The sequence below is a fragment of the Girardinichthys multiradiatus genome, chromosome 3 (genome assembly GCF_021462225.1).
Source record: "Girardinichthys multiradiatus isolate DD_20200921_A chromosome 3, DD_fGirMul_XY1, whole genome shotgun sequence".
NCBI lineage: Eukaryota > Metazoa > Chordata > Actinopteri > Cyprinodontiformes > Goodeidae > Girardinichthys > Girardinichthys multiradiatus.
This window is the reverse complement of record NC_061796.1, coordinates 12,301,728-12,318,581: the sequence shown is the minus strand read 5'-3', so window position 1 is coordinate 12,318,581 and position 16,854 is coordinate 12,301,728. Positions and strand designations below refer to the sequence as shown.

At 39.0% G+C, this 16,854-nt stretch overlaps 1 protein-coding gene across 3 annotated transcripts in view; it reads right to left on the bottom strand.

The window, feature by feature from the left end:
- LOC124865432 (ankyrin repeat and IBR domain-containing protein 1-like) overlaps positions 1-16,854 on the bottom strand; it is a 46,708-nt gene that overhangs the window by 11,231 nt on the left and 18,623 nt on the right. For all 3 annotated transcript variants that reach the window (XM_047360502.1, XM_047360503.1, XM_047360501.1), the window contains exons 7-17: positions 16,162-16,250; positions 14,500-14,644; positions 14,000-14,166; positions 13,310-13,398; positions 12,409-12,539; positions 6,869-7,003; positions 4,973-5,059; positions 4,434-4,500; positions 2,254-2,399; positions 1,475-1,653; positions 1,308-1,359 (exon numbers count right to left, since the gene is read on the bottom strand). In XM_047360502.1, coding sequence (XP_047216458.1) covers positions 1,308-1,359; positions 1,475-1,653; positions 2,254-2,399; positions 4,434-4,500; positions 4,973-5,059; positions 6,869-7,003; positions 12,409-12,539; positions 13,310-13,398; positions 14,000-14,166; positions 14,500-14,644; positions 16,162-16,250 — 1,287 coding nt within the window. The remainder of the gene's footprint in view (positions 1-1,307; positions 1,360-1,474; positions 1,654-2,253; positions 2,400-4,433; positions 4,501-4,972; positions 5,060-6,868; positions 7,004-12,408; positions 12,540-13,309; positions 13,399-13,999; positions 14,167-14,499; positions 14,645-16,161; positions 16,251-16,854) is intronic.

The following is a 16,854-nucleotide window of genomic DNA, read 5'->3' as shown; positions in this document are numbered from 1 at the left end:
GATAAAGTACTGGTGTGATTATTGAAGAGCCCTAATGGGCTACAGAGCTAGAGCTTCTGGCAGGTCTGGCCTGTTCATTGATTGCAAGCGTCATCGCAAAATCAGCGTGTGCAAAAACACAAAGGATTACTTTAACGCACTATTAGGTGGGGAACAATAATTGACATTTTGTCCATTCACCCTTTTATTTATAGTAGTAGGAGGGACTGTAAATGTCTTTAATGCTCACACTGGATGTAGCTCACAGAGAGTGCTGGAAGTAAAGTTTCAGGAAAATTTGGCTTAATCCGAACCGATATCATCATCATCACAATTTTCAGCAACAGTATAAATATATATGTACGCACACATTCAGTTAAAGGAACTATCCTTAATCTTGCACATATTCGAACCCTGAGTGAGTTATGAGTTTAGTTTGAGGTGTAAGCTCCGTGCCCAACCGTTTATCCCCACGAAAAACCCTCCTTCTCTCCTCCCAGGTCTCCTCCCAGTCGACCTGCATGAGATTAAACACGCGTCTCAAGCTCGTGCACGGTCGTCCAGAGGAAACAAAGCTTCATCGAGGGACTTTGTTTTCTTTGACATAAAAATGGTTACATCTTGGGTAAATGATATTTTAGGCAGTAAAGGAAATGAGACATGTGTCTTTCAAAAGATTGGAAAGCAATTTAAAAATGAGCAGCAATTTATATAAAAAAGTTCAAGTTTCTTAAAGCAAGAGTGAAGAGCTTTAGACCCAGACACCTAGTAAATGCTTACAATGATTAAAATATCATAAAGTGAAAACAGGAGGATGCCAATTACTAATCAGGAAGAAAAGCAGCAGATTTCTGGCTTGACTTTGTTTTGTCCTGACAGGCCTGAGTTGGTTACCGATGTCAAGATATGCTGCAATAACTGGAAGTCATTTCAAAAACAAAAGGATTTCTCCCAGTCAGCCAGCTGTTTAGCGTTACTGCTAAAAAGGAGATGAAACGATCATTTCTCTCATTTCAAAAATTACAATTTATGTACTGAGAACCGTTGCAGTGTTAAAAGGTGGCATGGAAGTATGAAGTATCTAAGATAATAGAGGGCATCCCGGAGGACAAAATAACATTTAACATTTGCAAAAGATCCTCCCGGTAATCAAGCTAACATGATCCAACAATAAATGACAAAACTTGGATAGCTCCATGGCAAATCTCACTGGAATGCATACTGGTACTTTACAGTGAAGGAATGATATTTGGCTAAACTAGTTTTTTACTTTAATAAAACAAGCATTTCCTTGAGAAGAGTAGACATTTTAACAAACAATCCTTTACCTCAGGTGATGCAAAACCTAAATATTCCCAGTCCCATGTTCCACCTGCAAAACTGTTGGCAAAAGATAGAAAATAATATTTGTTAGTGAAAGATTTATGCACAGCTAAAATCATAAACCATATATAGATTTTTAAAACATTTATGGATCTGCCTTTCTGTATGCTACCTGCGTCTAGGGGCTTCAGGAGAGTCATTTGGGGCCACCCCCCTTGCCACTGAGGCCAGAAACTCCTGTCTCTTCTGCTGTACAAGACACGCAGCCCGGATGATCTTGTGCCGTGGAGTTCGCAGGTAGGGCCTGTTGACCTTTTGCGCCAAGTCCTCAGTCACCATCTCCAAGTCAGTCTAGGAGCACAAAGATTGGTCAGCTGGCTGAAAGACCGTTTCTCAGGAAAACCGAATGAATGATTTCAATAAATATAAACAGAAAGGTTTAAAGTTTCTTTGAGACTAATAAACAATAGAAATGCACCAAGAAATCAGCTGGTGACTGTAATTGTTGGTCAGTTAGATTGACCTCGACAGGTGATGAGTCAGAAGGAAGCACTAAACTTTCTAGGGTCAGTAAACGCATCATACCTAGGCGCTTTCAGGTTATACTAACTAAAACGCTGTTTAACAGTGACCTTGCTTCTGCTCCTAATAAAAATAGTGACAATAGAGGAATAAATATTTCTGATAAAACTGCTCATTGTATAGAAGAGTCAGTCATTTACTGTATCGGCCAACCTGTGATACTATATAAAAGAGAAGGAAAAAGCCCATTCTTGTACCTGTACTGGTATTTATACATTAAATAACACTACATATTGAACTAAATTGAGATGTGCTGGTTCAACAGAGTTACGTGGGGACGATCATGAGGTATAAATCTTTAGCCCTCCATCATGTAAGACCAACTTGGTATGGAAGTTTGTATTTCTTGTCAATAAATTGCTCTGAGACCTGCATAAGCTCGTAGATCTCCTTCTTTGTGCTTTTGGGCTCTAGAAAGAACCCATAAGGATAAGAGCACTTAAGGATGCGGCGAGTCTTGAGCAGTTCTAGGACCGCATCTTCGATGAATGTAGTGTCAGGAGGGCCTCCTTCCCCTAGACAAGACAAGTAGAAAAAGTCAGAAAACACTATTTAACACAGCGTTTTAATCCTAACTACATTATCTCACTTTGTTCCGTGGTTTCTCAAACTAAAGCACCTCATTATACAAAATCAACTGCAGGTAGTGTTCTTTTAGGTTACATATGTGGTGTCAAGAAGTGTGCTGCCCTTATACAAGTTATGAATTTTAATTCTCCCGCATTATGCTGAAACTAATTGTCTCATAATACATCTCTTTCCTCAACAGGTTTCATGAGGAGGCAGATTTACATTTCAAAATACAAAAACAGAGAACAATGTAAGGCAGCACAGTGTTTTATTAAAGTTCAGAGTTGAATCTGCTTTCAAACTTTTAGCTACACAATAAAACACAATACTAATGAGAAAACAACTAGAGATGGCCTCTCCGACTTGGGCCAAAATAATTTTATACAATCAGAATAAAATGAATCTAAACTGCTTAGAAGACAACCTGCATATGCTAAACAGAAGCAGTCCATACAGATTAGAGTTAACAATGATTACTGAAAACTGTGTTCAACTTCATTACATAAAACACGTCTTTCAGACCTTTCTCAATATTTAAAGAACAAAAATGTTTACCTCCTCACCAAAAACAACCCAATAGCTAATGCAGATCTGTTCTATGTTCAAATGTACAACACTTGAGTTGTAGATTTTGCATATCAAATGCATAGAGTTTAAGGAGTACAGGATCAGTTAAAACCCTGATGCCATAGGGTTTGAGACAAAAAAAAGCAGTAAATGGCCCGTTTTAATTTTTGAATGAATGCATTTTTTTCTGTGGGATTTCTGTCAATAACTTAGGATCCAAAAATCATCAGCGAGATGGACAAAAACCCTAATTTGAAAATGATGAAATATAAATCTAGTATAAGAAAAAATAATCTGAAATTCAAATTGTTATCTTTTAGTTAATGGAGCAATGCGACGGCTTTGGTAAACTGTGGTACATTAAGTGATGCTCACAAGTATCAATTCTTGCTTCTTCGTATTGTACATCGCATAATTTTTTTGTTTTCCCGATTAAACTGTAGCATTCCAACAGTAAACCAGGAACAATAGCTTCTGGCTACTTAGGCTGAGTCCCTTTTACGTGTAAATGTGGAACTTGGATCTAAGTAATGAAACGTTTCTGTTTTTTTCCTAATCTAATAGTAATCAAACTTCAATGAACTTGCTTCTGCTCTGCATCTGAACGCCAGTGGGATGTGGTAATTCATATGTTCAGTGAGCAGGCTAACTCCAGTTAGCCAAATACGTTTTTCTGTACATGCTGTAGATAAAAGATTTAATCACATTAAACCGTGAAGGCTTTTTTTTTTTTTTTTTTTACAGTACTGTTGTCAGCAAAGCAGCCATATTGGATTTTGAGGTCGGTGTTGGTGGGGAAACCTCTGGTTTTTATGGTTGGAATTCCGACTTCAGGAAATTCTTCTGTTAATTTTCTCCTCTTGGAATTTGGAAATTTCAACTTCAGGTAAAAATAAAACATAACTAAATGGCTCAGTAGGAAAAGTAGTCGTCTTGCAATCAGAAGGTTGTGGGTTCGATTCCAGCTTGCCATATGCTGATGTGCCCCTGGGCAAGGCACTTAACCTCAAGTTGCCTACCAATCTGCATATCGGTGTATGAACATGTGAGCGTTAGTGAGTGCGATTGGGTGAATGTGGCTCTAGTGTAAAGCACTTTGAGTGGTCTGTATGACTGGAAAGGTGCTATATAAGTTCAGTCCATTTACCATTTACAGTATTCTCATACAGTTTCCCCAACCCTTAGAAAATCAATAAATCCAACTCCATACTTTTAAAGCCTGGGCAGGAGTCCTGCCTAGCATGTTAAATACTATGAACGTACCTACTGTTGGCAAGATATAATTAACTGACTTATCTGGGTTTTTTACCCTCATGTCTCAGCTTCCTAATGATTAATACCAGAAGAGGAGATTAAGTTGCAGATAAATGTGTAACAAAGATCGACAGTGTCATGGTAGACTGCACACTCACTTCTACTTAGGGCTCGACTGAGCTGCTCCATCTTCTCTTTGGCTGTTTTTAAAAGGCGCTGCTCAAGCTAAGAGGAAGACATAAGGTTGTATTGTTGAGTTAAACATTGCTGAGAATTCCGCCTGACCAAACAATGGACAGAGATGAGGTGCATGAGGTTAACTACATACAACAGTGCTGGGAACAGATGAATTTTGTAATATAATGTGATTTATCGACTAGACATGCCAATCAGCTATAGGATTTGTCAAAATGTTAAAGATGTTAAATGTCAGAGTAGCACACAGGTTACATACCAAGGATATTGTGTTTTCTCAGCAGAACATTGTTAAAAATGAACAGTGTTAATTACTTTAGCTGTTAATATTATAGCAGGTTATAACTTGACAGCTAGTTTATACAGAAAGGTTTTACCTCCATAAAGATTAGTACCTTAGTGTGAATGCCTTTCTATGAGATATGTTTCCCCCGAGGTTTCTTAGATTGCATGCCTGTCAGTATAATATGCAAATCAAACAACAGAGGGAGGCAAAGTTTACCTGATAGCTGTGCTCATGGTTCTTGAAGCGTGTGTAGTAGTGCATAAAACGATCAAGTTCCTGAAAGCTCTTGTGCTTCTTCTCTGCCTGCAAAACCGTGACGAGACAGTCACAGTCAATAACCTCCTGAACATGTTGTTCTCGCTAACAGACAAAATGTAAATACCCTGCATCTGAGGAGTCAAAGGAAGTCCAGCCAAAGGTGAAATCTATACTGATGATTGGGATGAACGCAAAAGTAGACTAAGCAATAGCTTCTATTCACTTGTGAGGAGCAGACTTTGTGATTTGTTATGTGTGTAATTTGTATTTTCAAGGACCCTTCCCTCACAGTCTTAAGCAAAAAGGACTTCTCTAAACATTTGATGTGGTACTGCAGGATTAAATCAAAATTTCTTTCTTCTAACAGAAGCTGCCCTGGACTATCCTTAATGCATAAAATATGAGGTCCATGTGGTTTGCCACAGTTTTTTTTATTTCCATAAATAAGAGGATTAAGAATAACCTTGCCATTGTATTATGATTACCTTTGTGACGATAAAACTCAACAAAACACTGCCTTTGCTAGCATAGTTTATTGAGTGCTTAGACGAAAGGTATGATCATGGGTAATTGTCAGAATTCAGTGAATTGGTCTTAAAGAACATTATAAAATATGTATGAAAAGTTCTAGTATTACGTTTTGGTAAGGTGGGTCCAACACAAGATCTGATAAACTGCTGGAGATTAAAACCACCTGAGCCAAAGTCAGTTATCTATTCAAAGTTTACATAACTGAATTCTGGCTGAGAAAAGGAGCTTGCCAGATCTCTTTACAGTGCTATGTGCAGAGCCAACACATAGTCTCTGTATAGCACTGTCATAGCAAAAAGAAAGTACACCCATTCTAAAGTCTAGTGTTCAAGTCTATTAATGCACCAAAAGAAAACATAAGCCGTTGGCTATACTGTATTTAGCGGTTTTTAGCATGATGGAGGGTTTTTGTTTCTATAACATGTCTGTGATAACAGGAAGGCTGAATGGAATACAGCAGAGTTTATCTGTTTTATTCTTTTAAACATTTAACCTTCCTCAGCCATGGAAGAACATGCTAGATTTGGAAATGTTTGTAGCCTTTCACAAATCTGAGTTAATGCACTCTCTAGAGAATACACACAAAGACTGCAGGTATAGTTATGCTATTTATGCCAACCATGCTAACTAAGTAATAGATGTAAAGACAATATAAAATGTGAACTTTGTACAAATTATATTTCATCTTTTGAAATATTAGTTAAACCTCTTTGAGAGCAACTTTTTTCTTCACATATGGTTTGATGTTGCCATTGCTCCCATTATAAATAGGTAATTACTGCCCATGGAAAGAAGGCTAGAAAACAATCTTTTAATTGCTGTTCTTATATAATTTATTATAGTGCTTAAAGAGAAACACTTCAATTTCCATTTTGGCACCATCTTTATCCAATTAACATTGACAAAATGGAATTTGTTGTATGCATTTATACATTTTTTGTTAGATTTTAATATTTTAGAACCTGGAAAAGATCACCTAAATGTTAAAACACAAAAATTCCTTTTTTCCATAATAGTGCAAGTGGTGACTTCACTGCAGTTTTTTCAGACAAAGTATAAAAATAAATACTGAGTGGTTCTGTTGCTGCTTTCATTAAAACAAAAGAACAGGAAAGAAGCATGGCTGCCTGCAAAATATGTATTGTGCAGAATCGCAACAGGGAGCAACTCAAATAAGAGCTGCCGTCACGCCAGTGTCTGCTCCCTGTTTTCACACATGGCTGTGACATCTTATTTGAGACAGTACATCTTGGTGGGATGAAATTATTGCAAATAACATAACTCTTATATAAAATAATCCAATCCTAGTGTGGGAGTATGTACCTCTTCTGTCATCTCCTTCGACTGTTCCTCCACCTGCTGGATGACTTCGTAACGGGTGCAGCGGTAGTAGCCACCGGTTGATGAGCTGTGCTTTTTCCACTCCTCCAGGCAGATCCAGCAGAAGTCATACTTGCACTGACGGAGCACAAAAGAAATGTCTTTATGCAACATCTGCTGTAGTTAGCTATCTAGTCTCAAGAGTGGCATCTACAGGGGTTGGACAATGAAACTGAAACACCTGGTTTTAGACCACAATAATTTATTAGTATGGTGTAGGGCCTCCTTTTGCGGCCAATACAGCATCAATTCGTCTTGGGAATGACATATACAAGTCCTGCACAGTGGTCAGAGGGATTTTAAGCCATTCCTCTTGCAGGATAGTGGCCAGGTCACTACGTGATACTGGTGGAGGAAAACGTTTCCTGACTCGCTCCTCCAAAACACCCCAAAGTGGCTCAATAATATTTAGATCTGGTGACTGTGCAGGCCATGGGAGATGTTCAACTTCACTTTCATGTTCATCAAACCAATCTTTCACCAGTCTTGCTGTGTGTATTGGTGCATTGTCATCCCGATACAGGGCACCGCCTTCAGGATGGTCCTCAAGAATGGTTTGGTAGTCCTTGGCAGTGACGCGCCCATCTAGCACAAGTATTGGGCCAAGGGAATGCCATGATATGGCAGCCCAAACCATCACTGATCCACCCCCATGCTTCACTCTGGGCATGCAACAGTCTGGGTGGTACGCTTCTTTGGGGCTTCTCCACACCGTAACTCTCCCGGATGTGGGGAAAACAGTAAAGGTGGACTCATCAGAGAACAATACATGTTTCACATTGTCCACAGCCCAAGATTTGCGCTCCTTGCACCATTGAAACCAACGTTTGGCATTGGCATGAGTGACCAAAGGTTTGGCTATAGCAGCCCGGCCGTGTATATCGACCCTGTGGAGCTCCAGACGGACAGTTCTGGTGGAAACAGGAGAGTTGAGGTGCACATTTAATTCTACCGTGATTTGGGCAGCCGTGGTTTTATGTTTTTTGGATACAATCTGGGTTAGCACCCGAACATCCCTTTCAGACAGCTTCCTCTTGCGTCCACAGTTAATCCTGTTGGATGTGGTGCATTCTTCTTGGTGGTATGCTGACATTACCCTGGATACCGTGGCTCTTGATACATCACAAAGACTTGCTGTCTTGGTCACAGATGCGCCAGCAAGACATGCACCAACAATTTGTCCTCTTTTGAACTCTGGTATGTCACCCATAATGTTGTGTGCATTTCAATATTTTGAGCAAAACTGTGCTCTTACCCTGCAAATTGAACCTTCACACTCTGCTCTTACTGGTGCAATGTGCAATCAATGAAGACTGGTTACCAGGCTGGTCCAAATTAGTCATGAAACCTCCCACACTAAAATGACAGGTGTTTCAGTTTCATTGTCCAACCCGTGTAGGTACTAATATCTACTGACCTATCCTGTGGTAAATTACATACTGAGGTACAGATCAGCTGACATAACTATTGGAACTATTTACCACTTTAAAAACTTAAAAAAGAAATGTAAAAATCTCTTAAATTATTTATTTAATCTATTTTTCTATTTTATTTGTTTTGATAACAGAGGAGAAAGGAGAATCTATTTTTAGCATGATAAAAACAGCTCCTTGAAAGTTGCAGTTCCTTGCCGTCTGCTGCCACCACAAGGCACACTGACAACATTAGGAATCGGTAAGTCCCATTGCCAAATAACAAACACATGAAGCACTTGATTCTGCTGCATGTTTGTAATTTCTCTCCCAATGTCACAAGTGCTTCTGTGGGTAACAAGTTGGGTGAAACAAGAAGCTGACATCTGTGTTGTCGTGGAAACACTACACTTACTTGACACTTCAGAAAAACCCATACAAAAGCTAAGATCTGCGGGGCCGAGGCAGGTGTTAAATGGAAGTACAGACGCACAAACAGAGAGGGTGTAAAATGGACAGACTAAAGAGAAATAAAAAAGTGTGACGAGAGACCAGAGGAAGAAGAGAAGCAGTTCCTTGGCAACACCGACTCCCATGTTACTTGGCAGTATGGTTAAAGCAATTTTTTTTACAAGGTAATAACAGGTCAAGAGGCTCAGCCTCATATGGCCTTCAGCTCGTGAAGGCAGCTCCATTTCACTAAAATTAATCGCAAGTCTCTAGTCAGCCCCTTTAACCAGCAGAGAGAGCAACAGGGCTGTCAGAGAGTAAAAAACACATCAAATCAGCACTATGACTGCAGCGTGCTTCTGTTAGGGAAACCAGAAACAGAGATAGCAGCTTAGACGTAACAGGCAACATGTCATCAATTTCTCTCCACAAAGGAAAGCCTGAAAAGAAAAGCCCTGAGAGTTTAGGCCACAGAACATTTAACAGATTTTTACCTATTTGTGCCATTTTGACAACTTGTGTAAAGTACAACTGAGAGCTAACACTTGGTTGTTACACAAATTATTTTGTGAAAGGAAAAGGAGCAAAATGAAATTTTAATCTGCTGAAGACAAAAGAAAAATACACAGACTCTGCTTTATATAGGGCTGTAAGAAATCAATTAATTTTTTTTCCAGTTTTTATTTTCTGAATTCTGAATGTTTTACAAAGTGAACGCATTATGTCACCTAAAAACTATCTAGTCATCTGTTAAAAAAAACAAAGGTCTTCCAAAAAGAACCTAAAACTCTCCAATGTTCTAACAACACATCAAATAAAACAGAGCTTTATCATTAAGGGATTATCTAGCTTGCTACATTAGCTAGCGTACTATATTTTGATATGACTCAAAGATCATTTGACTCTTAACATGTTTCTTTCTGTAGCAGCAATTAATCGTGTGCAAACAAAACTTACAGAAAGAGTTGTTCTTGCCTGCTTTGGAAACTTTGTGCTTTGAACTGTGTAATTCTTAACTACAAGTGTTTTGGCAACATGCTGCGCTGTGATCAGGTCTCTCCAACCCTGCTGTTGTTCTGAGCCAGGGCTGAGCGGGTCAAACCAAGGAGCAGCAGCCTATTACTGTTCTTTCACTGTCAAACGTAAAAAAAATAAATTGATAAAAAAATACATGGTGAATGGACTGAACTTATATAGCGCTTTTCCAGTCATACAGACCACTCAAAGCGCTTTACACTAGAGCCACATTCACCCAATCGCACTCACTAACGCTCACACATTCATACACCGATACGCAGATCGGTAGGCAACTTGAGGTTAAATGCCTTGCCCAGGGCACACATCGACATATGGCAGGAGGAAGCTGGAATCGAACTCACAACCTTCTGATTGCAAGACAACTACTCTTCCAACTGAGCCACAGTTGCCTACATGGGTAGTAACATCTTCGAATGAACATTTCCTTAATAATATATCTTTTCTGCAGTGAGGAAATCATGGGGCCCTATTAATAGGTTTGTATGTTACCTGCCAGCTTTATTTCTGTTTTCACAATTTTAGGTTGTATTTTTGTTTAGAAACAGGTCTCTTTTAAAAATGAGAGACTGTTTTTTAATAAGATAACCCGTATAAACAAATATAAAACAAAGATCAGTAAATATAAATAATAAAGTTGCTAACCTTGGCTACAAACATAGCTTTGTAAACTCTCCTAGCAGAGAGTTTTAAAAGGAAGGAGTTTCTCCTTTACACTTGCAAGTGTGTTGGCAGAAAAAGTTAGAATTCACTGGCTGCAGGATTTAAACATTTCGGTGAAACTGATCCCAAAATGTTTTAAAAGGAGGTGGTTAGGTGACTAATAGTACTTGATCCTTCTTTTCAAGAGCTTGATGTGCAGAAGGGCTTGGATTGTGTTCACTGTCCTTCAGGCTGACAACAATGAGACCTTTCAAATAAGGTCCTGAAGGCAACGCACACAATATGACAGAGTAATAAACATGTTGATTGAATATGCCTTAAAATTTGATTAAAAATATAATCGGCTAGAACTGCATCATAACACCCCCAAACCATCATTTATCTTCAGCTGCATTCCAAGCTGGTGTCTTAGCAATGAGGACCATTTCTTATTATCTTTCTGACAAACAAACAACACCAGAATTCTTCAACCGTGACGTTTCTACCTAGAAGACTGTCCTAGTCACTTACGGTGTGGACGATCTTTCACTAACTTCTTCTTGTGTAATTAGTTTCTTCCAAGAAGCCATTTCTGTGTAAACTTGCGAACCTGAAGTGCTCTCCAGGTTGTTGATTCAGACAGTCAGCAGTCAGCCATTTACTGTTAAGTTCCACTGTGAGACGGGAAAGGTTAAAATTTACATGGGCAGTTTTATCTTTTGTGTCTGAAAGGGATAAGAGCCAGTATTCTGCTACAATAGCACCGAGCAACTGGAAAGCTACATGCAGACACATAAATGAAGAAAACAGAATGAATCAGTGACTTGACATTGCAACAGTGCAGAGATATTATTTGACTTCTCAAGAGGATCAAAATAAATGTAGTTTTCTCACATCATGCCCCTTTGGAACATCTCAACGGTTTCAGGGAAGGAGTCAGTGTGTGTGAAAATGGATCATGGCTTCAAAAGATGTTTGACACTCCAGAATCATAATAGCTGTTCAGCAGAGTCAAAAGTATATAGTCTGCAATTCTAAACCCCTTTTTATCTAAAGCTTTGTTTCAGCTTTCTGTGACAACACCACATTTAATGTCAAAAAGGTAAATAACTTGCTCTGCAAGATTAAATAAACCCTCACATAATTTAATATAAACACACTGCTTGGAAATAACTGTCTACTTGAAAAACATTGACCACTGAGATAAAAACCTACTGAGTGGATTAAATAAAACATCAAAGCAAAAGCTAAATGTAATCGTATTGAACATTACAGCAACTCCACTTAGAGCTTTAAGGGGTCGAAAACTTCCACTCATCATTTTCAGCAATGTCGGTCTTTTAATGATACATATAAAGACATATAAAGTTTTTTCCAGGGTGGACTGATAATTAAACACGTCAGTGCATTTTAAAAACAGGAATAGCCTCCACAAATTATACCTACAGGCTCACATATTTACATACATCCCCTCTAAAATTGGCTTGAACGTCTCTTATCCAGTTGGCCTCCATTAAATGCTTTTTGTAGCCATTAACGAGCTTCTAGCAGTCCACTCTTCTTGGAAGGAAAGGCAAAGGTTCACGGTTGGTTTCCTGGTACGGATTTTTAAGCATGGTCCTTAAGCATTTAATACAGGGCCAGGAAATTTCAGGAGCTAAAGTTTTTAGATCATAAGAACACTCAGCTGTATCCAAATTCCCCAAACTGTCATGCTCAGATGCAATTATGAATGATTTTTGACCATGTTTGGAGTAAAAATTAATCCACAATAAATAAGACCATTAAAAAACAAAAATCATAAAAAAGCTGCTGCTCAGATGCATTTTTAAAAGCTCAAACGAACAAGGCATTTATGTTTATTTTGAGTAAACATGTAGCACGAATAGACAAACCGTCCTGTATTACATCTCACATTGGTAGAAACCATCTCTTCTAACGTACCTTAGCACACTGCATGTGATTGCAGCCCTCGTTCTTCTGTATTGGAGACTTGCAGCTGGGGCAGGGTTTGGAGTTGGAGAGTAACCACAAGCAATTGGCTGCATCCTCATAAGCTTCGCTTACACCAGCCACTGCAACAGAAGTGGGTGGTGGGAGGAAACACAACAAATAAAAACGTAATGAGATAAAATGAGAATGACTATTACCCCCACATCAATACAAACTAATACACTGAATGGGAAGTTGCCTTGCTTGAGTAATGTGTGCGGCTCAGGTGTGTTAACGACATCTCCCAAGATGCCAAAGCACCCATTCTCACACATACACACAGTCAAAGAGTGTAATTGCCCATTACCAAAGCATCTCTGATCTGTCATTTAAAATGCCAGGATGAAAGAGAATCGGGGGAAGGCGAACAGGAGATGGTACCAAAACAAAATAATTGCCGTTATTTTTCTACCCTCACATCAACAAAACTGGCACTTAGGAGCACCTTGGGGCATCTTGGATCATCTGTGAAATTGCCTTCAGTCCAATTACTGCTTCCAGACATTGAATGTGTCCAATACATGGACTAATCTTTTTCATTTATAATTTGTCATGAAAATAGTGCAATTAAATTTATTAAACACTAAATTGTTTGTAATTACTATGCATAAGTACCAGGAAATTATTATTATTACTATTCCTAAATCAATAACTCTTCCACAAACAACTGAAAACATCTAAGCGATAATAGACTAACTACTCTGTAATAACAGTTTAGTATCCAGTAAAACAGGTTTCCTAGAACAGAGATTAATAAGATTAACAAATAAATCATAAAGGTTTGTCAGAATTGTTTATGATCTGTCAAAACTGTAACAACACATGGAAAACCTAAGAGGTTGTAAAGACTCACTTTCCTCTGGTTTCATTTCAGTGACTTTCTGAAGCCATAGCTTCCAGGTGTCACAATCGCAGGGCTCGTGTGCCTCCCCTCGGCACTCCCTAAAGTAAACACAAAGATAGAAGAACAGTTTGCATTCTGAAGAAACATGAACAAAATATGAAACAAGACACTCAAACATGAAGGGTCTTAAAACAGATGCTGTAAGGAACTTGACTAATCTATGGATGGCCAGATCTGCATTTCAACTCCACACTCTGCTCATGCTATGGAAATGATTAAATCTGAACCTATATTAGATCCATTTCCCCCAACAAATGCTGTGTCAATTAAACTCCTGAGGGTTCCCACCAGCCACTTTCAAGAACAGTATAATGAAGTGAGGCGCAAAAAGGTATCATTATAATTATAATTGGGTAGGATTAATCGCGGCGGGCTAGAGGTTATACCAGTGGGCAAAGACAAATGCAAGGGCAGTGTGCAAAGTTATGAATATAAAAAACTGAAATACCTCCAAATTTATCAGCTTATTTAAAAGCTTTTTGAGTTCAAGAAGATATCTTTCTGCAACTTAACTGAGAAAAATACTAAATAATTGCTCTCAAAACAAACAGCAACTTTAGATTTTGGGATTTTTTTCTTCAGTATCCAACTGATGAGATGAGCAGTATAAACTTTATACATCGCGCTTCGTCTACTGACCAACAGAAGAGGTGGCCCTTGCCGCAATCTACTGCAGGGGCCCGAAGCAGCGGAAAGCTTAGAGGGTCCGCGGTGGAGGATCCGGGGCCCTGATTGTTTAGTCGTACCGCTCTTTCACATCCCGCCACAGGACACCAGTGTATTGCTGGGTTGTTTTCCACAAACGCCTGAGTGAGGAAGCAAAGATTATTTTAATTAGTCCGCAGTTCAATAAAACATCTCTGGTTTCGCTGATTAGTTTCATAAACATAAAACAACTGAACAAGTTTAAATATTACGCAAGCAACACTCTCTGTAATACTACCCTATTCTTGGAGAAATCAAGTCCTAATCTTGACCTATGAAGCTACTTGTTAATTACATATAAAACTTGTTTCCAAGAAAAAACATTTTATCTCTAGACATCAATATGGAAGTACAGATTTAATTTCAAAGTGGCAACATTTTCCAATATCTTGAGCAGAAGGTTCCCACCAGGATGTTTTTCAAACCAAATGTACCTTAATGTCAAACTGGAGATAGCGCCTGTCCATCTCTCTGGAGACCACACTTTCTATGACTTCTACTGGGACCAGCTGGTAACAATCATAGGCTGGACAGAAAATGTTGTGGGCTTCTCCCTCTTGGATCTTTAGATTGAGAAACCTTTCAAAAGGACACACATTTTATAGTCCATCAATTATGTATAAACTGAAACCATCAGAACAGTCTGATGAAAAATACTAAATAGATTGTGAGAAAGATGTCTAGAAGAATAGTAAGACACTGTACAAAATAAATAAACAGCATTTACATGAACTGCTTTAACATTTTTAGCTCTTTATACCGAATTATTTTTGGGGTCAGATACGTACGACGGCCTGAGAAGCTGTTTTCCACATGGGAAAGTCACTGTTGTGCAAAGTGGACTAATATGATCTTCACTGTAAATAATTATAGACTTGTACAGATACACTATGTAGTGCAAACTTTACTGGTTTCATAACAGAACGGCACATGAAAATTTAAATTTAAATTTAATGGCTAAAAACAAATTACGACACATTTAAATTTTTCCACATATTTGTTCAAATATGAATCAACCAACTAGGCCCAAAACAAATTGCGTAATTTTCCGGGCTCCATGGGAACCCTGACATTACCCCCTTTTCCATGAGTTCTACTTCGGCCAGCTCCACTCGAGCCCATTTTGCGATCTTTTCCATTATTGGCTTTTCTGGTACCTGGTCCCGTTGGGGCTGAGCAGGGTGGAAATGTGAGGTGAACAGACTGCTGTGCTGATTGGCCATGGGAATGGTCAACCGTACGAGTCCACGAACAGAAAAAACAACCGGCATTTTCCAAACTCGCGACACAACAGGAGAGACATGGAACCCAACACAAGCAACCAGCAAGTCTAACTCTAGGTGCATCGATGAGGTGCAGGCTTTTCTGTGCATCGTAGGAAACTCAATGGTGTCTTGAAAAAGTGAAGAATGGTTATGAAGCACAGCACACGATGCCGATGGCTGCCGATATGAATTACAACAGGCTGCTACATTAGGCCCTGATCAAATACTTCGCAGCACTTCACTGCTGTACTTTGTTGCAGGAGTTTGGTTTGTTGCCTTCCTTCAGTGCAAGGTCATGGCCACATGTCCAGCTTGGCAGTGTTTGGCACCAATGGGAAGAAATGTCTTAACTTTCTTGGATGCACATGTTAAACTGTATGAATGCGCTATTTTTAAAAAGTAAGAAGGTAGGGGGAGGCTTTGTGTGCATCTCATGATAAAAAAAATATACATATTTAGAGCAAAATAAACATCTATCGTGAATTTATTCATATAGAAACACTGCAGTCCATAGCAGGAGTTACCTTCTGAAGCTGCAGACCAGACTAATTCATGTGACTCAAAATAAATGAATTAGTGAATAATGCTTCATGGGACACAACATGTTATAATCAACATACTCATTTTACCAAATTAATTACTGTAAACTAAAGTACAAGGAGAACTGTACAGTTTTCTTTGAAATGCATATATTATTGATAAGCGTGCAGGCTGTTTTTCCTGTCCTATACTACAGCTCAGCCTTTATCTGTTCATAATGCCCCTGGCCTTGGTGCTTGTAGGAGACCCATACTTAGATGAAATCCCATTTGTTGGGTTCTTGCTACTTACCCTTCCCAGCATGCTCTGCAGAACTCATGGCCACAGGACATGTCAACAGGTTCCTCGAAGAAGGAGATGGAAGTCATACAGATACCACACTGCAAGAGAAAACATTAAGATACAAATGGATGAAAAGTCACAATAAAACTTCAAAGTCTTAGCATAGAATTCATGCATTGGTGTTCTCAGTGCTTTGTCTAAGCCTGGGAAAATGTGTAAAAATATTTAGATGTCTATGCTGACTTTATTATCCACTGGACTGTAAATGGATTGGAAAGCTGAACGCTGACTAAGCAGACATGTCAGTGGGTGTGATTCCACACAATAACAGAGCTTGGTTTATGAAAGCCGACTCTTTCATAAACCCTCTCGAAACAACGGGGCTCACAGATGACCGTTCTGTTAGCAGATGTATTTTCTCACACCCATGAAAACAAATGGGGCCAAACACATAGATGCTGTATTTCTGGAAGACTGCCCCACACAAAAAGACAAAGAGGGGGCAGTGTAGGTCAACAATGCGACTATTGATTTAGAGGGGAGAACATGATATAATCAACTGGAAGCCTCAAATGAGTCCTTGAGTGCACTTGGGCAATTGGCACAGTGCATTTATGCTTATGGAGAGCCAACACTACAGATATGTGTGTCAAATTGAAAACAATCTTCAGACAATTTTGGTAGCACTGTTGCTTTGCAGCA